The sequence below is a fragment of the Zootoca vivipara genome, chromosome 3 (genome assembly GCF_963506605.1).
Source record: "Zootoca vivipara chromosome 3, rZooViv1.1, whole genome shotgun sequence".
NCBI classification, from domain to species: Eukaryota; Metazoa; Chordata; class Lepidosauria; order Squamata; family Lacertidae; genus Zootoca; species Zootoca vivipara.
In genome coordinates, this window is record NC_083278.1 from 11,625,294 (window position 1) to 11,651,533 (window position 26,240).

The following is a 26,240-nucleotide window of genomic DNA, read 5'->3' on the forward strand; positions in this document are numbered from 1 at the left end:
GGGCATGGCAGGCTCTGAAGCGCTGGGAACAGTGGAAAATGCACTCCAGCAGACTGAGGCAAGCAAGGGAACACAGCCCAGCTCACTAGTGGACCAAGTGGAGATCATGGGGCTTGTTAGGTTTGGGAGGAGGCTTGTGGTCACTCAGCTGATGAAGATCACATATTTGTTAAGTGGAGAGGCACAGCTGCTCAGCTGGAACAAGCTCAGGTGCATCAATCAAGATTGGGATGGATAAAAGGGAAGCAAGGCTGGGACTCTGCTCCACCTTAGCTTAGTTGGTGGGCGTGTAGCACTGAAAACGCCAAGGTTGCAGGTTCAAACCCCAGCAGAAACACCCCAAAACATGCAGCAAAGAAAAGCATGGGAATATAGTCTGTAAAACCTTTAAAATGTGCCCTTCCAGTGAGTCCCAAAATGTCCCCTTTTAAAAGCTCTTTCCAAGCTATCCCACTCCCCAAGCTTATTGACAGACCCACACAAATGGTTTACTTACATAACTCTTCATACACAAAACTCTTTCCTACGCAGCAGTCAGAAAAGATGCACAGGCAGTCAAAACATTGGTTAGTTATGAAATATAAGTGTTTTAAAACTACTGGTAGGGAAAACACTTGTTTCAGACTACAGTACTTTCTGGTCTGAAACAAAAAGGGGTTGGTTAAAGCAGTGTTTCCCAACCTTGTGCCTCCAGATGTTTTCGGACTACAATTCCCATCATTCCTGACCACTGGTGTTGCTAGCTAGGGATGATGGGAGTTGTAGTCCCAAAACATCTGGAGGCACAAGGTTGGGAAACACTGGGTTAAAGCATGCGCTCAGAACTCCTTGCATACTGAATTCCACATGGAGAGACCTAACAAAGGCTTGGTGACCCATTTCCCCTCAAAGTGGGAAGTGATGACACAGGCTAAGCCTGGCAGGACAGCTTACTCTATGGTTTAACCCCTTCCAGCACTAATTAGACATGCTATGGTTATATGAGGCTGCAACCCTACATGTACCTGGGGGAGAGCTGCAGAGAGCCACAAAAAATGTGTGGATCTCTTGTTTTTAATTAGAGTTTGGGAAACAAATCCAACATGTAGAACAGTCAAGCTCTGAATTGGAGAAATTCTCAACAGACGTATAGCCATCATACAACGTAACCAGATTACGCCAACCCAGGAAGTGCCCACAGTTCAACTAGCTTTCTAAGAGTATTCTAGGAAGCCAACTTTTGTGTGATGTCCTATGATGAAGAGAGTGTTTACAAATGGGCTTCCGTGTTGCCTGACGCCAGAGTTTCACATGAAAAGGAGCTCTATTAAGAGAGCAGGACCCTTAGGATGAGGTTCAGAGTACAATCATGACTTCAGAAGCCAGCTTTCCCCGTGCTCCCAGTATTTGATTTCAGGCTGAAAGCCATTCAAGGAAGCCAAGACAAGCAGAGCCAGTCCTGCCTCCTTCCCCAAAAGTTTGCTTCATCTCGGAGTCTCTTGCATTTCCAACAGGACCCAAAAAAAGCCACACTGCTTCATTTATCAAAAAGGAATTACTCAAGCCCTAGTTTATTAATGTTCAGTAGTTCTCAGTTAGACAGACAAGTTGCACACATAAGCGGCTTTTTTTAAAAAAGCCCTTCTGGTGTTATGGAAATGGTAACATTAAATAGTACTTTGCAACAGAGTTTTTCTGTTTAGCTTGGCTTCGGGAGTCAAAAAATAAAAGAGCTCAGTGCTAAGGGGTAAGGTGAAGGTCAACAAAAAGCCTGGTGGGACTGGGATGTTCATCGCGCAGAGGACAGGAAACCCTTTGACTCAAGACTCCTCATGGCCTGTGTCCCACAGATCACAAATATTCTGGAAAAGTGTGTTCAGCAGAAAGATGGACTTCCTTGGGAAACAGCCACGAGCCCCCCTGGACTCAAGGAGCTGCTGTCTGTTGGCAAGAGCCACTTCCATTCACCCAAGTACTGCAATTAGGTACCTCAACCAGGTGTGGCAAAGCTGTGGTCTTTGGGGTACATCAGGCCCACCAAACGACTGGCAGTGGCAGTGTTAGAAACTCAGATATATAAGCTAGGCGCCAAATGGATCCTTAAACCAGGGTCGCAGTCGCCAAAATGGAATGTCTAGTTGCCATTTTGGGGCAAGACAGCTCAAAAGTCGTATTTTTTCAACACTTTTTTGGTCCCTGAAATTTGTTCTGCTCGCGCAGATAAAAGATCATGGATAGAATTCTACAGGTGGTGGTGTTAGTGTGTGGAAATAGTCAAGATCCCCAGGCAAGCACCTCCAGATGGTGGAGATGTCAAGTGCCATGCTGGCACCCAGACATCTTCACTCGGTTGCAAGTGCAAAATACGCCTAGTGAATTTTGAACATTGCACTGACAAAATTTGTTAACAGCATCAAACATGGTTCCAAACGTATTGCTGTGTGTGATCATTACATGCTGAGTAGGGAAATGCCATTATCTCCTGTGTCTTCAGAACAATGTGTTTTTATGTATACCATAAATGTATTGGCTTTTGGGGGTTTATTGCCACAGCATTGTACAGTGGTACCTTGGTTCTCAAACACCGTGGTACTCAAATGACTTGGTTCCCAAATGCCAAAAACCCAGAAGTGTTCCAGTTTTTGAACATTTTTCGGAAGCCGAATGTCTGATGTGGCTGTCAGGTATTGTTGCCGGGGTACCTGCACCAATCAGAAGCTGCGCCTTGGTTTTCGAACATTTCGGAAGTCAGACTTCCAGAATGGATCAAGTTTGGCACTTTTGTTTTTGCTATTTATTTTGTGTTTTTGTTTTTGAGGATTTTTTTTTTGTTCATTTGTTTTTATGACTGTGTGGAACCCAGTTCAGCTACTGATTGATTGTGTGACTGCGGAAATGGATAAAAGCCCCCCATCCAAACAATGACTATTCATTAGTGCAGGTAAGAAAAACAATTTTAATTTTTATCATATACAATACTGTCTTATTTATTTTATAGTACAGTACATTGTTTTCATTTTATGGATAAATTGTCTCATTAGTAAAATTCATGTTAAATTGCTGTTTTAGGGGTTGTTTTTAAAAGTCTGGAATGGATTAATCCATTTTGCATTACTTTCTATGGGAAAGCGTGCCTTGATTTTGGAACGGACTTCCAGAATGGATTAAGTTTGAGAACGAAGGTACCACTGTATGCCAGGCTGATGTTTGGCTGCTGTTCACAAAGGCCTTGTCAGTCCTGCCACAGCTTAATCAGCACCTTCCATCTTGTCCTTTGGATTACCGTATTTTTCGCTCCATCAGACACACTTTTTTCCTCCTAAAAAGTAAGGGGAAATGTCTGTGCGTCTTGTGGAGCGAATGTGTGGTCCCTGGAGCCGAATCTCCCGAGTGCGGCGCGTGCCGTTGCCCTGCCCTCCTGGGTTGCCGGCGGCCTCCCCTTTCCCCTGAACCCCCAGGAAGGTTTGGGAGCGGTGGGCAGGCTGTGCGACATTGCCTCACGCTCCCGGGCTGCTCTCTTTGAGAGAGGCTTTGCCAACAGCCTCCCCTTTCCCCTGATGGCTCCGGGGATGTTGGCCGGAGGATGGCGAGAAGAGGAAGCTGCCGAGAGGGGAGAGGAAAAGGGCGGAGGGTAGGGGGACAGAGAAGTGGGGCGAAGGGAGAAGAGGTAGGTTGCCGTGAGTGGAGAGTCATGGTAGAGGGCAAAGGAGAGGCAGCAGCGAAGGGAAGAAATTGCAGACGTCGCCTGAGTTTGGGCGAAAGGGATGGAAGAGAAGGAGGCTGGAAAAGGGGCCTGTGCTGCTTGGGGAGGGGGGAGAAAAAAGTGGGGAGAAGGAAAGCCTCTGAAGCCTCCACGGGAGGAGAGCGATCCCTGCAGAGGCTTAGGATGGAAGCTGCACCCCGCCAACCATATGGCTGGCAGGTGCTCAGCTTCCCTCCCTAACCTCCCAAGCCTCTGTGGGGATCACTCTCCTCCCGATATTTTTTTCTTGTTTTCCTCCTCTAAAAACTAGGTGCATCTTATGGTCAGGTGCATCTTATGGAGCAAAAAAATACAGCATTTTCCTATGCAGAGAATTCTCCACACATCCTTGTTAGATATTTGCCATTCTTTGTTGGGTGGCTATTAATTTGGAGCAACCTCTAACCTTAACATATAAATCTGTTGGTGGGATTTCAGCTTTAAAGTAGAATAGGAGATCAACTATGGTCCCAGTTTGAGTGCATGTCCTGCTTAAACAACCCCATTAAAAACAGATGCCTACACCAGGCATCCCCAAACTTCAGCCCTCCAGATGCTTTGGACTACAATTCCCATCTTCCCCAACCACTGGTCCTGTTAGCTAGGGATCATGGGAGTTGTAGGCCAAAACATCTGGAGGGACGCAGTTTGGGGGTGCCTGGCCTACACTGATGATAGTCTGAGGGCATGAAAGAAAAATGTTTGAAGGAACACTGATCTCAGACTCAGCTCCCTGGGACACAGGAATGGGAATCACACACCCCAAACCCTTTCACTCCAACCACAATCATAACCAAATTAGCCTGTCAGTGTACAAGTTAGAAGTCAGAGGAGCACTGCTCCAAACTTCTGGGATATTCCACCCAGCGATGATGACCTATAAGCTGTTGCAGAACTTTGTGATTTCCACTTAATTATCAGAGTGTTTAACTGGCCCAAGTTAGTAAACACTTTTTAAGAATCCCCATTAACCTTCACCTTGGTTATCAGTCAGAGAAGCTGTTCTTAATGCAGAGGGGCTCAAAATCATAAAAAAGCAATCAACTCTGGGCTTAAAGCAGGCTACCTCAACCTCGGCTCTCTAGATATTTTTGGCCTACAACTCCCATGATCCTTAGCTAGCAGGACCAGTGGTCAGGGATGCTGGGAATTGTAGTCTCAAAACATCTGGAGGGCCGAAGGTTGAGGAAGCCTGGCTTAAAGAAACATAGAACAACAAACCTATAAGCTCACCCTGGCAATAATTCTCAAATGGTTCACATCGGGCACATGTTAATTCTCTCTCCATCTGCTGCTCAGCTAGAACACAGCAACCTTTCTCAAGCTGGATTGGGCTAAGTGCTAGAAATCCCCTTGGCAAAATTCTGGAATGAGACCCCTAGCACATAAACACATGGCTTCACTGTCCAATCTCTGAATTTATATTATCAAAAATAAACACTTTCTGATGTTTTCTGTAACTGACATGCAACGGATTCCACATTGCAGCAAATACGATAAGTGCAGTAAACAATAGAAATTACACTTCATTACACACGGAGAAACATTTGCTTAGCCTTCGTGCATACAAAATCCAGTTGCCATGCAACTCTCAGCATCCCACAGTAAATAAAGTGTGGAATTTTACAAACCAAGACAAGCATTGTGCTGTATTGACCCTCTCAGATCATGCCGCAGCTTGACTTCTTTCTATTCCATCATCATTTAGCATCAAGGACTTCTTAAAACTGTTGGCGAAAAATGCTATTTAACTACTACAACACCCTCTGGTGGGAAGGAGATGTTCAAGTCAAGGATTAACCTCAAAGAGCATTTTTACACTCTGGGGACTAAACTGCAGTTGGCAAGTTCAGTGAAAGGTTGCAAATGCATTAACTGATTCTACAGTCTTATTGCTCACTGAGGGCACTTCAGATTGGCATGTTTATGGAGCATCCATCTTGATTTGTTTGCAGGGAGATTAAAAGGCACTGTCTATTTAATAAATATCCATCTTGTTTTGTTTCTGGGGAGGTTAGTGTTCTGGAGAAATGGGATCCACTGAGGAATTTGCAGCCATCCTTTGAGGATGAGAAGGCATCGGAAACTCACCTTGAGAAAAGTTGCAGCGGACTGCTGCACTGGATCAATGCTCAACGGGCAAAAAAAACCCTGGACATAACGTAAAAAGATGCTCACACCATCTGCCAGGTCGGAGATGGAGGGGGTAGATGACAGTTAGTTTTCTATGCAGTGGGGCTTGGGGTGTGGGGGTGAAGAGCATTCAGTCATTTAAGCCCTCACCTGCCGCGTGAAGTGGCAGAACCCACATACTGATTGACTGCCTCAGTGAGAACCAAGTCAACATTAGTGCACAAGTGACCAGTTTTGAGCTTACGTATTTTTTAAATTTTTCTTTTTTTAAATCAGCTAAACTACTGAGATTCAAATGATAGGGTTGGAAGCCATCACTTATCTGGGAAGCATGAAGCAGTTTGACCCCTTCTCTCTCCCGCAGCTCTTTCCATACGGCCAGGTTCCCAGAACCTCTTTTATGACAGAAACATTACTTCAGAACTCCCAACAGGAGAGAAAGTGGTAAGGAACTTCCTAATGGATGGTAGAGCAGGGAACACAGTACAGTGGTACCTTGGTTCCCAAACGGCTTGGCTCCCAAATGCCGCAAACCCAGAAGTAAGTGTTCCGGTTTGCAAACGTTTTTTTGGAAGACAAATGTTCATTTCAGCTGTCGGCATTGTTTCTGGGGCCAATCAGAAGCTGCGGCTTGATTTTCGAACGTTTTCCAAGTCAAATGGACTTCCAGAACGGATTGAGTTTGGGAACCAAGGTATCACTGTATTTCTAAGAAACAAGACCTAGCCATGGTGGGTTTTCCAGTGCTCTCATTTTTCAGCAAATCCTTTATGATGAACAACTATTTGTCTAGTCAACTGTCTCTTTCATGTTGAAAGTCCCAGTCAACAGCTACCAAGTGTACCCTCAGACTGTCCTTGTGTTGTGGGACAGTTTCAAGCATATACCAGAACTTTAGGATGATGGAAAGGCCATAGCTCTGCACATCTGGAGCATCTGCTCTGCACATGGAAGGTTCTGTTTTCAGTGCCCCAGCATCTCCAGGTAGGCATGGGAGAGAAACCAGCTTGAAACCCTGAAGATCAGTTGCCAGTCGGTGCTAGGTGTGGCCTCTGTAAAAGGAAGTTTCCTATGTTCCTGATTAAAGTGGGTGAAACAGCTCTCTCTTTGTCCTTCCAGATGTTGTTGAACCACTCAAGCCAGAAGTTCCTGTGCATGGACATAATTCGCTTTCGCTTCCCCCTCCATCCAGACAAACAAAAGACATTATTATAGTTCAAAGATACATCCCATCAGTGGTGTGCGGTCAGTCCCCAGAAGGGTAGCCCTCCTGCCACCTTCCCAAAGGCAGCAGGGCTCCAGCATCCTGTCAAGAGTCCGGGGGCCTCCTTCCCATAGTCTGGGAAGCTTCCGTCCAGCTTAGGAGGGAGGTGTAATGCTCCCACATGTGATGTCAGCACCCCAGCCCCAATTGACCTCACAAGATGGTGCCTCTGGCCCTAACAGGTCCCCTATGGAAAATGTCACTGCACACCTCTGCATTCCATCCAGGAGGGTGCAGAATAGGCCCATGAGAAGTGTGGCCTGGGCCAAGGCCTGAGGGTTTGAAAAAGAGGCCTGGACCACCCCCACCACCCGGGCCTGAGTTTCCTCTCCCCTGATATAACTAGTTTTCAGTGTAGCTAGGTGTGTACCATGTAAAAAGGCCTTTCCCGCACCTCCATTTCCCCAGATCTTCAGCTTGCCAAAACTCTAGCAAACCCATATTGCCTTCCTGTATTCACAGCTGCCAAGGGTAGAGTTAATTCAGGTTGCTATGTTTAGAGCCCAGCTTGGGTAGGATTAGATAGTTAAAAGCAATGGCAAAGAGGTATCTTTCAGCCTTCACACTGGAACCGTTCTTTTCATCGAATGCACCATCCAAACATCTGCTTAGCGTTTTAGCAGCTCAGCCGCTCCCAGTCATGCAAGCCAACAACTTCAAAGCAACACCACTAATATCTGTGCAACTGCAGTTCAGCAGTTCCCATCAGAAAATGTGCAACTTTGGTAATTAATGATGTATTTAGATCAGCCCATCTAAGAACAATGCCGGCTCTTATTTGGGCAATAAGTACTCACATTTCATTGCAAATGACTGAACACTGGATAATAATGAAAAGGATATAAACTTATCTATCAAGGTATTGCCAATATTTTCCAATACCCTACTTTAGGCATTAAAATGATGCCTTGATATATTTGATATATATTTGTGGAATATTAGGCCTGTTAACCCAGCCTAAACCTGTACTGGAGGCATAAATTCACTTTGCAGTTTGCTGTCAAATAATTTGTAACCAACTGGACAAGTTACAGCGGCGGCAGCAAACACGGCTAGATCTTGGAGGCAGCCCATGGGTCTCTCCGCACCAATGTTCTGTCTATTGCTTCCACATTCTGACAACCTAGAAGGGAAAAAAGGAAAGAGCAGGGGAGATTAAAGCAACTTATAGTCCAAATTATTTTCTGTTCCCAGGACGGCTCCAGTAATTTTACCTAGGGGACGGGGTCTTCTCCTATACTTGTTCAATCAGATCAGGGCACGTTTTGAAAGACCCCCACCACCTTCTGGAGCTTAGATGAGTGGTGACCACTAACAGGTGCGACCCTGTCTCTGGACACCCCTCTCAAAGTAGCCCATTTGCCATAATCACATCCAACTTCCAAGTGGCAAGTAAAGAACTCAATTTTCCATGCTGTCTCCAGTGATACTGACACCAATGGGAGATTCCCACCCACAAGGCAAACACCACCTTCAGAGGAGGCACTGCCCTCAGGAGCACAGCATGGGCAGAAAGAGTTAAGCCAGGCACCCCCAAACTGCGGCCTTCCAGATGTTTTGGCCTACAACTCCCATGATCCCTAGCTAACAGGACCAGTGGTCGGGGAAGATGGGAGTTGTAGTCCAAAACACCTGGAGGGCTGAAGTTTGGGGATGCCTGAGTTAAGCTCTCCGTCCATGCTTATTTGCAATCTCGATCATTTATCAACCCCAACCCATGTGCTTTAGAATGTGATTTAAAGGTACAGTGTACACACAGCCAATAGTTCCAATATATTTTGCATCTTACCAGAAAGTGCCATTGCTAACTGGAACTCTTCTTTCAATATCTTAAGAACTTCCTTCACACCTTCTTCACCCTAATTAAGTTTAGCATATCACATAAACATAAACATTTTGAGGTTTCAGCTTTAAGTCAGGCAATGCCCTCAGTGTGGTAGCAAAAACATTGGTTTGTTCAGTAAACACCAAGTGGTCTTTCCAAATCCTGCCACTTGGCTGCTACCGTGAGATATAGCATGAGTTCTGCTATAATTACAATGCTTTGTCCCATATAGTTTAAGATAGCTAGACTGGTTGTACGCTAAAACAAACAAACCATGAATGAACGCTGAAAAACAAGACACTGGTCAGAAAAAAATTCCACCCCGAAATTGGAACTAACCTTCATCTGTCTTCAATTTAAAAGGTGGGGAAGAGAGAGAGATCTGGATCAAAGAATTCCATCCATTAGTCAAAAAGCAGAAAAGGCTTTGCATAAAATAAGAACATTTGTATCAGTGTATTGGAAAGGAGATTTATAGCTATTTTAACCTACACAATAGACAAGTCTTGAAAATCCAATGCATCCTGCCAGCAGGACTTATAAGCCGAATCCCGCCCTATGAGTCTGACTCAGTAATTAATGTGCAGATCTGCTTTTCCAGTAAACTAGCAGAAGCTACGGAGCAGGCATTCGCACTAATGCTTTAAATTACCTTATAGGCGAGTCCCCAGATTACAGGCCTTCCTACAAACACAGCTCGGGCTCCAAGGGCGAGGGCCTTGAGGACATCTGTGCCTTTTCTTACTCCACCATCTAGGAAGACCTCCACTTTTCCTCCCACAGCCTCCATGATCTCAGGCAGGACCTCAACCTGCAAAGGAAAGGTGGGCAGGGGGTGACATCCTCTGAACACTTTCAAACTACCGGGGCCCAACGTTTGTTTGTTTTGATCAAGCCGCCATTTTTATTTCCACGTGTGAGAATGTAAAGTTTGGCAAGTGCAAATTTTAATTTTAAAAAACCCAATGATCCAAAGCGGGGACAGAGAATTTAAGGTCCTCCAGATTTTGCCCAAATAGGCTCCCATCAGTCCTCACTGTTGCTGGCTGGGACTGATGGGAGCTGGAGAGCAACAACATCTGGAAGACCCCAGGTTCCCCGTCCCTGATTTGAAACATCAACACCTGGCGCCAAAGAGACCCAGTTGTGAGAGAAAGCACTTCTGCACATACTCTGGGATATCACTGATCCTATATCGCACACAGCTCTGGAAGGCCCACTGCCACCAGCACTTGGGAGCAGCTTTCTGGGAGTCCAATGTGCCAGTTTGAATTTCTTAGTGCAGAAAGTATTGATCTGATGTGTAGAGAATCGTTCCTATTCTAATTAATTCAAGAGGGTTCTGGAAGCTTCTCTGTGTGAAAGAAACAAGCAGAAGATGTTTGGGTTATTCAGAGAAGCTGAGTACAGCTGGTTTGAACTGGTTCTGTTATCTCTTCTGTCAGGCCAGAAGGAGCTTGAGTTTCACTTTCTCATCTCTTTTCCTTCTGGTGTGGTGTTCTGTATATACAGTAGTATGCGTAGTGTTAAGGTTTAAACTTATTATAAATTATTGTAAGTTCAAGTTAAGTCTGGTGCAACTGGATTTCTTATGGACAGTGCCAATCCTGAATGTACTGGATTTGTGACTATGATGCGTCATTTGCCTTCAGTAGCAGTAAAGTTCTGCTGGATGAAATACAATTGCCTCTAGTCTATTTTTTGGGAATCCTGCAACGTGTTTAAGTTTTCGCTCTGCTAACTATACGTTGAAGTTCTCATCTGGATCAATACTGAGTAGAATTTCAATGACACAATGGTGCCGCAGGGAGAAAAGAGCAGAACAGTTCCAGTGCATGCAGCGTTTTGAGTTGAAGCCCATCGCCATAAAACACAAGCATCTTTTGTGGGAAACAGTGTCCAGACAGCACCATCCCTTTGTGGCCTGTGCACTGCCTCCTCCCATGGCACTGGCTGTTTTAACAAACTGTAGGATTGATTAGTGCTTGAGCTGTTTTATTGTCCTACGGGACCGCCTCTCCTGGTATGCCCCACAGAGGACCTTAAGGTCCACAAATAATAATATTCTGGAGATCCCGAGTCATAAGATGGCTAGATTGGCCTCTACTAGAGCCAGGGCCTTTTCAGTACTGGCCCCAACCTGGTGGAACACTCTTTCCCAGGAGACCAGGGCCCTGCGGGATTTGTCATCTTTCCGCAGGGAGGGCCTGCAAGACAGAGCTGTTCCGCCTGGCCTTTGGGTTAGACTCAGCCTGACCCCTGTGTTTTCCTCCCTCATGGCTTGGATTTATGGCCTACTTGAAATGAGGCTGCACTTTAAATTTTAATACTGTATTTTAATCTGTATTTTAATTAATTGTTTTTATGTTTTATTGTAATTCTGTTGGTGTCAGCCGCCCTGAGCCCGGTTTTTGACTGGGGAGGGCGGGGTATAAATAAGAATTTATTATTATTATTATTATTATTATTATTATTATTATTATTATTATTATTATTTGGCTGCCTGATTTGTGTTTGCATGCATCCATCGTCTTAACCAAGTCCTATTGAATTCAATGGGGCTTACTCCCAGGGAAGTGGAGTTAGGATTGCAAGTTTAGATTGTTAAGAATGAAGCCTTAAACTGCTAGGCCTAGACTAATTCTATTGAAGTTGAAAGGGACAACTTCATTTGATTTTTCTAACTCCCAACAGCATAGCAGTAAGATCAGCAGAATGACTCCCCACTCTGATCCAAAAATATTAGTGTGGCTATTTGTGCTGAAGTGCTATGGGTGCCATTCAATTACTAAGAATGAATTCCCTGTCTCAGAATTCTTTAATTCTCAATAAGAACAACAAAGACTAACAAATCTTTTTGTGACAGAAGTTTTCATGCACTCACTTGTTTTGTCAGATTCATGAAACCTTACACTGCTGAAATAGGAAGAAGATTAATAGGTGGGAGTTGGATGGCAATGAAATCCAAATAATACAGTTGTACCTTGGTTGACAAATGGAATCTGTTCTGGAAGTCCATTCGACTTCCAAAAACGTTCGAAAACCAGTGCCTAGGTTCCAATTGGCTGCAGGAGCTCCCTGCACTCAATCAGAACATTCTGTGGCAGACGTTCCGGTTCCAAAGAATGCTCACAAACTGGAACACTCCCGGGCATAGCTGCCAAGTTTTCCCTTTTCTCACGAGGAAGCCTATTCAGCATAAGGGAAAATCCCTTAAAAAAAGGGTTTGCAGCGTTCGGGAGGCAAAACATTCGAGTCGCAAGGCATTCGTCAATCAAGGTATGGCTGAACAGTTGGTTTAAATGTCCGCTCAATAGGCACCCCTTTTACACTTGCCAATAGGTGGTAATTAGTGGAACCAAAAGGGAGAGGTGTGGGGTTCAAGGTGGAAAGGAAGGACCCAAGGGGACCCCTGACACTGTGCCCAAGCACCTCCAAATCCTGGAGCGAGCCCTAACTCTATTGCATTTTGTGTTTGGTGCATTGGGTTGGTTTTGAACAGTGCACATTAATTCCGAGCGCCAAGGTTGAAGAAAGAGCTAATAGAGATTTTAATAAACCCAGTAGCCGCATAGTGTGAGCTCCCGGCACCTGGCGCAGGCACATATGCATGCCAGAGGGGAGCACGGGGGGTGGGGGGTGAAGGATCTCGCCACAGCACCCCAGCCCTCGCCGCCAACACAGCTGGAACAACCTCGCCATGCACCAGAGCCAAGCAGGGCCACGCTGCGCTGCCTGTCTGAGTTGGGGGGAGCCCGGTCAGCCGACACAGCACTTGGCAGGCATGCACTAGGTTCCCCATGCCGGCGCCCCCAGTCTGGCATGGTCCAGTGCTCCTCTCTTTGAGTGTAGTTATAAGATTAGGAAAAGTGGAAATTCAACCAAAGACTTTGACAGACCACAACCCAGTAGCAATAAAAAATGGAAGAACAAGAAAAAGAGACCAATAAAAGATGGAGATTGAATGTATTTTTACTAAAGAATGAGAAAGTTGTACAGGGAGCCCGGAAACTAATGAAAGAATATTTTGAAATAAATTGCAATGGGGAGGTTGATCTGAGTACAGTGTGGGAGGCCGGGAAAGCGGTAGTAAGGGGTTATTTTATCAAACAAAATAAATTAGACAGATTAAAGAGAGAAGAAAAAAAATTAAAATTAACGGAAGAGATTAAGAGAAAGGAGAATATATTATATAAAACTGGAAAGAAGGAGGTTAATCAAGAGTTAAAATTTTTAAGGTTGGAGTATGAAAAAATGATAGAAGAAGAAACAAATAGACAAATGGAATTATGGAAATATAGAAATTTTGAGTGGGCCAACAAGCCAGGAAAACTCCTGGCTTGGCAGCTAAAGAAAGGAAAGAGTGAAAAATGCACTAGGTTCCCCATGCCGGGACCCCCAGTGTGGCCTGGCCCAGTGCTCCTCTCCTTGAGTGTTGGTTCCTCCAACACCACGAGAGGAGGGCCAGGCCGGGCTGTGCAGTAAGCCTGCTTCGTGACCCTCAAAACCCCAGGGCCATGGCCCCCCGGGCACCCACACATTATGCCCCTGAAACCCAGCTACTGAGACATCCTGCAGCAACAACAGTGGCTTGGGCAGGTGCATTTGCAGACTTTAGAAACACAAGAAAATTTATATAAGAAAAAAATTCCTAAAAGATATTACACTGCAACAAAAAAGCAGAATTCAGCTAAGATTCTCTGTTTAGTCTGCTGTTGTTGTTGCTTAAATTGCAATGTGAACATTTAGCTCATTTTGTGACACTTGTCTGCGAAATGGGAGGGACAAAGTTCTTGTTTAAGAACTGTGTTGTGGCTCCAGTGAAGATAAGGGATAGGAAAAACTATGCTGTGCATCAACTGTAAATGTTGGAGAAACTCCAGTGCCTCAGACTAGATGTTTCCAAATTCTGCCTCTCTTTGGAACAGGGCAAAATAATAAGACTGTTGAATTGTTTCGGCAAGGCAACAAAACCACTTTATATTGCACGCCAAAACCTGAGATCTGGCAATTCAGCTCTTTGCTCAGGACAGGTGGATGTGAGAAACCTATGACAGATGACTGATAGATAACTGATATGATGGATGATAAACTTATGACCAGGCAGTTTAACTACATGCACAGGACCACTGGATGTAACAAGGCTATGATAGATGATAAAGGTAAAGGGACCCCTGACCATTAGGTCCAGTCGTGACCAACTCTGGGGTTGTGCGCTCATCTCGCATTATTGGCCGAGGGAGCCGGCGTATAGCTTCCAGGTCATGTGGCCAGCATGACTAAGCCGCTTCTGGCAAACCAGAGCAACACATGGAAACGCTGTTTACCTTCCCGCTGTAGCAGTTCCTATTTATCTACTTGCATTTTGACGTGCTTTCGAACTGCTAGGTTGGCAGGAGCTGGGACCAAGCAATGGGAGCTCACCCCATCACAGGGATTCGAACCGCCGACCTTCTGATCAGCAAGCCCTAGGCTCAGTGGTTTAACCCACAGCGCCACCTGGGTCCCTATGATAGATGATAGGTGAGTTCAAAGTCTCAAAGAGTCCTCCAAAGTCTAATGTGTTGATAGGTAAGGAGCTTATGCAAGTAGAAACCAATGTTTCATGCACAGAAAATGATGCTGCGCAAGACAAGCAGAGGCAATCTTCATTTCTTTGAAGGCAAAACAGAGTGGCCAGAGGGAATCAAAACTTGCAGGTTCAGTTTGCTTGTATATTCTTTCTGACTGAGGTTTCTAGTCATCTGGCACACAATTAAAGGGCTTGTTTTTCCTCTTTAGGTTTTGCTTTGTTGCCAGAAATACTTTGGTTCCACTTCCGCATATGTATGCTCACTTTCACATCCAGGAAGATTGTGCCAAGTGCTGTTACTTGAGTCTCATACAAGCCATAATTAAAGCGCACATTTCATCAATGTGTAACAAGACACAAGGAAACATTCACCAGTTTGGACTTGATTTGTTCTCAAAACCAAAATAAAGCTAAACTATGTAGTCAGGTTTCAAGAACGTAAGGGTTTCAATCAGACTCTAAATAGTTATTTTTCCCCCCCTCTCCGGGGCAAAAAATACATGCTTTACATGCGTAAGATCCCAGGTTCAATTCCTGGCATCTACAGTTTAAAGTTTTCAGGGCTGAATCTACTAAATCTATAAATTATGAGTACCTTTCACCCACAAACCCTGACAGCCAAAACTCATGACAATAGCAAGGTTTGGCCAATATCATAGGAGCCAATTCTTAGGGGCCACGGTCCCTTCGTGTGTGCCCACCCCAAAAAAATTATGCTCTAGAACCTAGGAGTAAATCAAGAAGCAATCCTCTTTTTAAAAAAGTCTGCAGCTGAGAGCACACGGCAACACAATGCAAGTCTGCTTTTAGGTCCTTTTCAAATGATCAGACAAACCATAGGCTAGCACATATCCCTATAATGCTAGCGTTCAAGCACACTTGGAAGCCACATTTTTATGGGGTGGTGGTGGGAACCTGGCTGTTAATTGCTTAAACTGCATTTAAATAAATTTGTCAATCATTGCGGCCAACTCTCAGTTGCTTTACTAATACTTACGGTGGCTGGAACTCCATCCAACTGGCGCGCACCGTGATTTGACACCAGGATCCCATTTACGCCATGCTTCACTGCTTCTCGAGCATCATCGGCTAAGGAAGAAAACATGGGGCCTTTACAAATTGCAGCTGTCATTGTGGGAATTGCAACATCCATAAAACTCTTTAATGAACACATAGAACTAAGGCCAGCTTTTCCGAAGAAGGTTGCATGAGGAATGCGATTCAGCAGCTAAAGTTCACTGTGTGATTGTCTCCCAAGTCAAAGACAACGTTTTTATCGCTATAGGAAGACCTTGTTCCGAAGAGCTGGTAAATGTTCATTCTACTGATCCCCATCAAAACTAGCCCTTTTGCTCAGAGATTTACTGTACACAGACAATAACGATTACCTTAATCTCTCTCACACACAATGTAATCATTTCGTATTCCAATGGCTTTTGATTCATTATAAAAACAGAGAAAGGAAGAGGCCTCATAATTTCATATATCATATGCAGCCCAGAGGAGAACGTGGGCCTGTTTGTACAGTATATTGAGCAAGTTTAGACATAATCCATTTCCTATTGTACCTTCCCTCAAAGTTAGATACAAGCAAATGTCAGTTCTGACATCTGCTTAAAGATAATTGCTTTCAAAAGGAACATCACTTTATAGCTTATTTTATGGGTTTGCACCAAACCTTAAGAAGTGTTACATTAACCAAAAGATTGAATTTCCTGGAAGAGCATGGATCCCAACCTACCCCCCAAGAAACAAGAAACAAGCAAATTCCTTTAGAAAAAAAAGTGTTCATGATCTAAATTGCTCCAGAGCTTCAACCTGCTAAAGAATGTGCCATTCAAGGTTTATAAAAAGAAAGAGCTGGCTTTGTTTTAACAATTTACACACTTACGAAATTGAATGTTGCACATTTCTTCTACAATCATATGTTAAACATTCATCTTCTAAGGAGTACTGCAACTTACTGAATAAATTAAATAAACTGAACAAAATAAATTGCCATGCTCTGTGACTTTGAGCTCAAAGTGCAAAAATACACATGTTGGTTGGTTGGTTGGTTGGTTGTGTGTGTGTGTGTGTGTGTGTGTGTGTGTGTGTGTGTGCAGACAGGGACACACAGTAACATTCATTTTAAAAAAAGAGAGATGATTCAGACCAGCACTGCTAATACATAATCTAATGTCTGGATGGCGTATACTCTTTATTAAACCCTTTATTAGCTTTCACACTATCCAACACTTGTGAGCCTGCTATTTAGTTCTTCAAAGCTAAGGGAACAAAAGAAAGACAATTTATCTTCCTGCTTAAAATATAAGGGGGATCCAGCCTTCAGGTGGACTTGAAAGTCCTTTTGTGAAGGACACTTGAAATCTTGAAGTGCTTCCCTAGCCAATCAAACATAGGTTTGGTAGGAAACATCATCTCATCCTGGCTTGCCCGATTTTTAGCAGCTCCCATTTCTAGACAAAATGGAAACACTTTGAACCAAGGTGATAAGTGTGAGGAGAGAAGGAAAGAAGGATATAAAATCAAACTGCAAAAATAAACAGGGCTTTCGAGAAAAACATATATTCTGTTTGTCATCAAAAATAGCCTCTGCATTCTCTCTCTCTCTCTCTCTCTCTCTCTCTCTCTCTCTCTCTCTCTCTCTCTCTCTCTCTCTCTCTCTTCTCTTCCTTCTATAAGCCTCATCCAATATCCCTCAACAGTTACATTTAACTCAAGTTGAACAAACCTCTAAGGATGCCTTTGGCAACAATTGGCAGCGAAGTCAATCCTCTGAGCCACTTCATATCCTCCCAGTTGATTGATGGATCAATTGCCTCTGCTACATAAACAGACAGGCCACTGTTTTCGCCATAGCCCGTCTCCGATGAAAATGCCAGGTCATTCGTTTCAAAATTTTTCATTCTGAAGTTCAAGAGGGGGGGGGGGGGGAGAAAACACTTTCAGAAAACTCAGCTGGATGCGGCAAAATTTAAAGCCAGTACAGCTTCAGCTCCCAACCAATCCTCTCAAATGTCACATACTTCATATTTAATGAATGGACTTGGAAGCCTCTGAGGTACCACCTAGTGATTTCTCCACCATGGTGCGGAGCAATGCATCCTAAACAGTTGAGGTGGTCTTGTGGTCATTGACAGGGAACATGAGACTGTTATTATGCTTTTATATTCTGCTGGAAACCACCCAGAGTGGCTGGGGAAACCCAATCAGATGGGTGGGGTATAAATAATAAAGTTGTTGTTGTTGTTGTTGTCAATCTCAGAGCTGCGGGTTCAAGCCGGACATTGGGCAAAGGATTCCTGTATTGCAGGGGGTTGAACCAGATGGCTTTGGGGATGCCTTCTAATGCTACAAATCTATGATTCTATTACCGGTATGTGAAAACAAAGTACTTCGTCACACGACGTGTAACTAATCCACAGAATTCATTACCATATGAAATTGTGAGAGCCACTGGCTTTAAAAGGACATTAGCCAATGGGGCTATTGGCAGCTATTAGGCATGATTGCAAATAGAACCTGCATGTTCAGAGGCAGTATAGCTCTGAAGACCTGGTGACAAGGGTGCCCAAACTGAGATGCCCCAGGAAGGGTGTTTCCCCCATATACCCTCATTGTGGCCTTCTTGTACGCATTTGGCTGGCCATGGCTGAAAGCAGGTGACTGGACTAGAGCCAGTGGTGTTTGTTTTGCAGCACGGTTCAGGATTGAAGCATCTGGACACCAGGAGTGGACATCTACCCTCTTTTCTCTTCTGAACAATTTTTTTTCATAATAATAAAAAACAACAACACCCCTGTAAGTACCTGAGATTCGGGGGAAGCTGAAATTTGTTGCGCACATCGTCTAAGCGTTTCCCAAGAAACGGTGTATCTACAGTCACAAAGATGCCTTTGTATCCAGCTTTTTCTGCTCGCTTCACTAAGGACCTGGTGACTTCACGGTCCTTATAGATATAGAGCTGCAACCAGCGAATTGCCTCTGGAGCCTCCTGGGCAACTTCTTCTATAGATGTTGTGGACCACGAACTCAGCATCATTCCCGTTCTCATTGATCTGCAAGCTAAAGATCAGGAAGTAAATGTCTCCCAAATATCTTCAAGACCCCATCAAGAAATATTACGGGCTGGGGGGGGGGAAATCCCTCGAGTTTTCGAATTGCTCTGTTCTCTTTATAGCAGTCAAAGGTGTGAAATTAATAATAATAATAATAATAATAATAATAATAATAATAATAATAATAATATATTCATACCCCGCCCATCTGGCCGGGTTCCCCCAGCCACTCTGGGCGGCTTCTAACAAAACATCAAAACACAGAAATCCATCAAACATTAAAAGCTTCCCTAAACATTTATCAAATTCCCTAAAATTTATCAAATCTGCACTTTCTGAAATTACACGAGAACCAAAACACAGCACAGTGCATTTCGCCAGCCCATCAAAATTTACAAAAATGCATTTGCTATGGTAAAATACGCATAAAAATGAGTATATGTTTCTGAAAATAATATACAATTGGGAAAAGCTGCTTGCAAAGAAAGTGTATGTTAGTCAAAACTGCAGAGAAAAATACATTTATTGGGAGAAATTCACACCAAAATGCTGGGTAATTTTCATGAATGTGTTTGTTTTAATGTAAATTTCTGAAGAAACTTGTATAAAAGATCACCTAAACAGAAAATAAAAGAATAAGCACTGTGTTATGTATTTAACTATGGTGGTTACCTGAGTGACAGCTTAACATTAAAAGGCTTATCTATTAAGAAATACTGTATCTCACTAGATATAGGTTTTTTTTGTCCTCAGGATAGCATCACCATTTAGGATACAAATGCATGAACTTCTAGATTATGTACTACATTGCAGGCATAGCAGGCTGTCCCAAGTACACTTTAAGCGAGATTATTTCATACTGAGATTCTTGAATCATGCCAGTTAACCAGAAGTATCTGTCCCTAGTGACTGCCATTATAATAATCCTTTGTGTTGATTGGGATTACTGGGTTTCTATTCAAGGTATTAGAGCTCCACCATGTGGAACATCTACTTAATCCTAGCATATTCTTGCAACTTATTCACTTCCTAAACAAACCATTCCCCTCAATCTCTGCTGCTCTTATTGAGAATTTATGTGGGCTGCTTTATATATATATAAAAAAACAATGTTCCACATTCCAACATTCACAGAGTCCATGTAGCGGTGGCTCCAAGCAACAGCCCAAACATTTGAAGCCCTCTCACCATGAGCAACACTCCCATCTGAGTGGAGCAGAGCCTCCCAAGCAAATTCCTGAGGGCTCCCTGGGGCAGAGACTCCACGTAATCAAAACAAGATGGGCATATGGGTCGCTTCCAGGTGGCCAATTTAGTGAGCATTCAGTCACTTTGTTTGCAAGAGAGATCAGAGGGCAGCCTGATTTATTTGCAAGGAGGTTATAATATACCGGTAATAACAATAAGTGCTCACTGGAAGGACAGATCGTGAAGCTGAGGCTCCAATACTTTGGCCACCACATGAGAAGAGAAGACTCCCTGGAAAAGACCCTGATGTTGGGAAAGATTGAGGGCACAAGGAGAAGGGGACGACAGAGGACGAGATGGTTGGACAGTGTTCTCGAAGCTACGAACATGAGTTTGACCAAACTGCGGGAGGCAGTGCAAGACAGGAGTGCCTGGCGTGCTATGGTCCATGGGGTCACGAAGAGTCGGACACGACTAAACAAAATAATAATAATAATAATAATAATAATAATAATTTATTATTTATATCCCACCCATCTGGCTGGGTTTCCCCAGCCACTCTGGGTGGCTTCCACTCTATTAAACATTAAAAAGCCTCCCTAGTTGGTGTTACGCCACAATTTCCAGTGCATTTTGCCATCACTTTCCTTATTGCAAAAAGTCCTATCTCTTGCATCAGGAGATTTGTTTTGAAACAGCTCCAAACCAGCTTTAAGTTGTGTAGCCTGAATTTGTTGGGATGTGATTGAGTCCACCTGAAAATAGTGACAGTATAGAAATGCCCATGAGAGGAGCCATTGCTAAGTGAATATTTATAATGGATTCCGTTAGTTCTTTTATAGAAATATATATTATTGCATCTCCTCTGGGGGATCTGCTGTCTTCTTTTAGAAAATAAAGCAAATATAGTCATCCTTCGTTCTCGAACGAAATCCGTTCCAGAAGTCCGTTCAACTTCCGAAAATGTTCGACAACCATGCCGCAGCTTCCGATTGGCTGCAGCAGCTTCCTGCACTCATTTGGAAGCCGTAGAAGCTGCGTCGGATGTTCGGCTTCCAAAGAACGTTCGAAAACAGGAACACTTACTTCCGGGTTTTCGGCGTTCGGGAGCCAAAATGTACGAATACCAAAGTGTTCAAGAACCAAGGTACAAATGTAGATTCGTCTTAATTCTTCATTACTCTCACCCAAAAGCAGCTCAACACTGCCATCCAGGAACTTCCCATCGCACGGAAGTTGAGAACCTGTAACAATACGATTGTGCTCCTTCTCTCTCAGATGGATCCATCTTTCAACTTTACCTCCATCAGGTTGCAGCTCCTTCTAAAAAGCATCCAGTCAAAATGACCACAATGTCAACTTGAAAGCAACATCTCAAACCAGGTTGACCACCAGAGGGAGCTGGCTTGTCAGGCACTTGAAATTCGACGCCCTCAAGAAGAAGTGGATGTTCTGTGTCAGTAGATTCCTGTGATGTGAGAAGTCTAGTGAAGCGGGAAAAGCTAAGAGAATATTATCCCCAAGTACCTTTGGGAATGTACAAGAGGTAAACTGAGGCCAAAACTGACAGCACATTACTCAGAGTGACAGACACACTGGTATTGAGGCCTTTTGCCAAGTTTCCTTCCAGGTAGGACTTTTTTTTAAAAAATGAACGGGGAAACCCATCAATTTCTTCATAACCAACAAACATCTGTAACCAGATGACCAAGCCCACAGGTCTATGTATGGGCAGCGTAAGCATGAAATGCCTGTTTCATAGGATTATTTTTATAAAAAATCCAGAAGCTTTTCCCTACTAAACATAACCACCTTCCTTAAAATAAATGAGAACTATAAATTACCTTTCTCACACACAAACACAACTTTTAAATATGCTGCTGTGCTCACAGTCACAGAAACTTAGATATTCTGTCCCGCCTCAAAGTCACTTAAAAGCATTAGGGGGGGGTGGTTATTGTGAGCAATCCATTCTGGGTTGGAGGAAGCAGTTTCCTTGACAGACAAGAGCTGTGTAACATCCCTACACCATTGGCCCTGCTGGGTGGGACAGATGGAAGTTGCGGTCCAACGATGTCCAGCAGGCTAGCCTCCATGCAATCCAATTCTAATATACTAACCATCAGAAGTAAAGGAAACGCATGTCGTGTTTTGAAGCGTAACAATGAATCTTAGAAGTGAAATAGTGTTGTCTTCATTTCTGAGTAAATCTGACAAAAGCCAACATCTCAAAACAACACAGAGAGGTTCATTAGGGTGGAGGTGTGGAAATGGATCCAGCCAAGGAGGTTGGTCTCCCCCAACCTTGGCAAGGCACTTTTAAAAGGAGGCTGTGGTCCTCGCAGCGCTGGATTTAGGGGGATGCGAGTTGTTCCTCTGCACAGGGGCCACAAAATTGAGTAGATCCATAACTGAGAAGATCCCATTTGGACATGCCAAATGTTGGCCTCGCAACAGGGTGTCTTCTTATGACAGAATACCAAAGTCTACCCCTGGTCCTAGATTCCTGTCAATCATTATTTTTTAGAAGACATCTGAAGGCAGCCCTGTTTAGGGAGGCTTTTAATGTTTAATAGATTATTTTATTTCATTTTTCTGTTGTAAGCCGCCCAGAGTGGCTGGGGAAACCCAGCCAGATGGGCGGGGTATAAATAATAAACCTGTCAGCTGATAGGTGGTATCTGTGAGTTCACCAGAATTCCTTGTGCCCTGTTTGGGGAAGGGTCAACTGCACTACTGGCTTTGCCAGAAGGCTCTCTCCCACTGTCAACCAGATGATTGTGCATTGGCAAAAGGGAGCCTTGCTCTCACTGCCAACCAGGAGTGTGCTTTACAGTTTCCCAACTCTGCATTGACAGGCATATCGCTACCTGCTTCACACCTGATGTCAGCCATGATTAGGATATTGTTTTGAGATGCCACAAAGTGGGGAAAGAAAGCTTTGTTCCGATTAAAACAAAACAAAACAAAACACTAGTTCAATCAACTGAAGCTTTTAATTCTAGGTTCACATTTAAACCTCAGATTACTTCTGTCAGAAACAAGTGATTTGGGGAAGGGTCCACAACAGTGCAGGACAATCCAACCACCTTGACATCAAATTTCATCAATAAAACTCCCAAGGGTGTGTTTTTTCACATTTCAATCCAATCTGTGTTCAAAGCTAGATGTTTTGCAAAAAAACAGCCCCAAGAATAGTGGCAGTCCTCTAATTGAAAACTAATCCCTCATTCAAGCCTTTGCTCTTGGCACTATTTATATGCCCTGAAGGTACTGATTTGTTTGGTTGTTTTGGCCCAGAGTTGTGGACTGAGTTAACTAGAAAATCCTCAAGTTTCATTTTGTCAGGGTTTCTGTTTAAAAAAATGAGAGGCAATTTTGACGTTGGCCCACTATACCTGTAGGAACGTCACCAGCCCCGTCGTTCAGCCTCCAGACACTGAGGTCCAGCTCCGAAGGCTTTCTGGTGGTTCCCTCATTATGAGAAGTGAGGTTATAGGGAACCAGGCAGAGGGCCTTCTCGGTGGTGGCACCCACCCTGTGGAATGCCCTCCCATCAGATGCCAAGGAAATAAACAACTATCTGACTTTTAGAAGACATCTGAAGGCAGCCCTGTTTAGGGAAGTTTTCAATGTTTGATGCTTTATCATGTTTTTAATATTCTATTGGGAGCCGCCCAGAGCGACTGGGGAAACCCAGCCAGATGGGCAGGGTATAAGTAATAAATTATTATTAATTATTATTATTGACAGCTTTATTTATACATCTTCTGGTAAGAGGCACCAGAAGTTCTGGGGGTTCTCCCATCTCCCCAGGAGTCATTTTCAGGGCGCATGGGGGAGCACACAGGGGAAGAAGAGGGAAGCCCCACTACAGAAATGGAAATCCTTGCACAGGGAGTTTGCTGGTGGGGCTCAATACTGTAGGGGAATTCCACCCAAGGTTCCTTTAACCAGCAAGGATACATTGCTGAGCTCCTTCCTGGGTTATATTATTCAGAGATGGGTTTTCCAGCATACCTCTGGCGGTTGCAATTTCTCCATCTGCATGAGCCATGCACTGCATGGCTGTCGCTGCTACACATATTGGCATGCTGAGTTTCTGGCCCAAGATGGAAGTCGACAGGTCCAGAGCAGACACATTCTTCAGCATCCGAGGGTACAGTCTTAACCTAGCACAGATGGAAATGGAGAAGTCAACTTATCACAGACGGGAATCAAACTCCAGAGTTTGCACTGCACTTTTTGTCTTTGTTTACTGCTGAGCAAACACTATCATTTAATGCTCCCACCAGTATGGACTGGAACCAGCTCTTTTTTTGAAAAAGTTTTTAGTTCTAATTTTCAAATTTATACATTTCATTAATTTTACAATCATTTTAACATTTCAGAGTTTGACTTCCTTCCCCCTCTTTCTGCGGTTCCATAAATTTATTTTTAAATATCTTCTGCATGTCCAAATTAATTTAATTTGCTCATTTAATCAGCTGCTTCAAATATAAACTCTTATGAAACTGCAGGTTATTACAATAATCCTGCCAATGTTTTCATCTGTTTGCAATTTACAGGCAAATATTCAATAAACCATTTCCATTATTTTATAAAAAGTTTGTTATCTTGATTTCTTATTCTTCTGGTAAGATTTGCCATTTCAGCATATTCCACAAGTTTTTGTATCCATTCTTCCTTTGCTGGGACTTCTGCTTCTTTCCATTTTGGGGCAAGTACCGTTCTTGCTGCTGTAGTAGCATACATAAATTTATATACAATTTAGGTAGTTCTGTCCCTATAGCTCTTCCTTAACTTTCAGGTGGTGTGAAGCTACCCAGGAGAAGGTAACTTGGGTGGCAAGTGTCCAGTTCTAGAAACCTAAAGAGGCAGGGTCAACGCAACGCACACTTTTCAACTTTTGCCAGGTAAAGAAGGTCTGGAGGGAAAGCAAGTAATGCCCTACGATGCAGACATATTGTCAAGCATTAGGGGTTTCGGACTGGGGCTTTTGCCATCGCCGAGGCTGCGCAACCACTGAAGGAATCAGAGGCCACATTCACATCATGCATTTAAGGTGCTACAGTACCACTGTAAAGCATCATGGCTTCCCTCAAAGAATTCTGGAGTTTGTTCAGAGAATTGAGAGTTGTTACGGACCCACATTTCCCATCACAATTACAATTTCCAGCTCCCTGTGAAGAGGGGCGGGTTGTTAAACCACTCCAGAAATTGTAGCTCTTGGGGCGGGTAATAGATACCGTATTGGCCTGAATATAAGCCACACCTGAATATAAACAGCACCTTTAAAATTGGAAGGGGGGGGGAAGAGAGAGAAAGAAAAAATACCCAAATATATGCCACTCCATTCCTTGCTGCTCCTGGCTGCATACTGGGCGGGGGGGAGGAGCCGAGCTGCGTTGTCGGCGGCCTTTCCCCCTTCCTCCCTCTTTCCCTTCCCAACCTTGGGGGAGAGGATGCGGGACTACGCACAGGGCGGGCGCGGTGAAGCGGCTCGTCACTCCTGGCTGCATGCCGTAAGGTCGCAAATATAAGCCGCACTTTAACTTTTCATGGTCGGAATTTGGGGGAAAATTTCAGGCCAATAGGGTATCTCCTAACAACTTGAACTACAGCTCCCAGACTTCTTTGGGGGAGTCATGAATGCTTAAAGTAGTACCACAGTCCTTGGTATGGTGTGAAAGTGGCTGCAGACTTAACTGTGCTAACTACGGGCAACATTTCAATAACATCACAAGCTCCAGGAACCACTCACGTTTTACCTGTCCAGCTCCAAACAACCTATTGCATTCCCTGGAATTGGATGCTCTTTTTATAAAGCATAAGTACTGAGACAGGTAGACTGACGCCACAATAAATATAGGCCAGGTTGTGCTGGTCTACTCTATATCTAAGCTTTAAAGCCACTCCTGAGAAATGGAATAACCTATGTCAAAACATCCAGAATGGGGAAGTGATTAAACCATGTTGCATTGTGTGTTGACAAGCCTCCACTAGGACCTCTGTGTTCCTCAGAAATGCTTTAGTTAACAGCTCAACTATGTATTCTCGATGTACCAGTTGTCTATATCATTGTCTGTTAGGAGCCTTGAACTCTGCTTAGCCTCCCATTCCTTCCTCTCCATGTTTGAGACAAAGTCTTATTTCAATGACCTTCCTCGCACTCGGCTTCAGGGAAGCAATGACACGCGTTGCGTGAACAACTTTGGTAAACAAGCTGTCATTGGTCCCACATTTATCAGCGAAGGGCAGCTCATTGTCCAAAGGCTTTGGGAAAGTCAGGGATACAATGTGTCAGAACTGATTGTCAGAGGTTTGATCATTTTCTCCCACTCTAATTTAAAATGCTGAAAGATGTCGTTTCAAATTGATTTCCTTGAATGTCATCAGGCCCACAGGCGTCACGACCTTGCCATAAAATCTATTTTCGAACAAACAATCTGGCTGAAAGAGACTTTGGGAGAGAA

General features: G+C 43.9%; 1 protein-coding gene across 1 annotated transcript in view; it reads right to left on the reverse strand.

Moving 5' to 3' along the window:
- Window positions 1-340: 340 nt before the first annotated feature.
- The window catches only part of HAO1 (hydroxyacid oxidase 1), a 31,429-nt gene continuing 5,529 nt past the window's right edge, over window positions 341-26,240 (reverse strand). The window contains exons 2-8 of the mRNA XM_035110118.2: window positions 23,785-23,936; window positions 18,328-18,583; window positions 17,250-17,425; window positions 15,513-15,604; window positions 9,596-9,754; window positions 8,908-8,977; window positions 341-8,241 (exon numbers count right to left, since the gene is read on the reverse strand). Of these exons, the coding sequence (XP_034966009.1) occupies window positions 8,171-8,241; window positions 8,908-8,977; window positions 9,596-9,754; window positions 15,513-15,604; window positions 17,250-17,425; window positions 18,328-18,583; window positions 23,785-23,936 (976 nt within the window). The 3' untranslated portion in view covers window positions 341-8,170. The remainder of the gene's footprint in view (window positions 8,242-8,907; window positions 8,978-9,595; window positions 9,755-15,512; window positions 15,605-17,249; window positions 17,426-18,327; window positions 18,584-23,784; window positions 23,937-26,240) is intronic.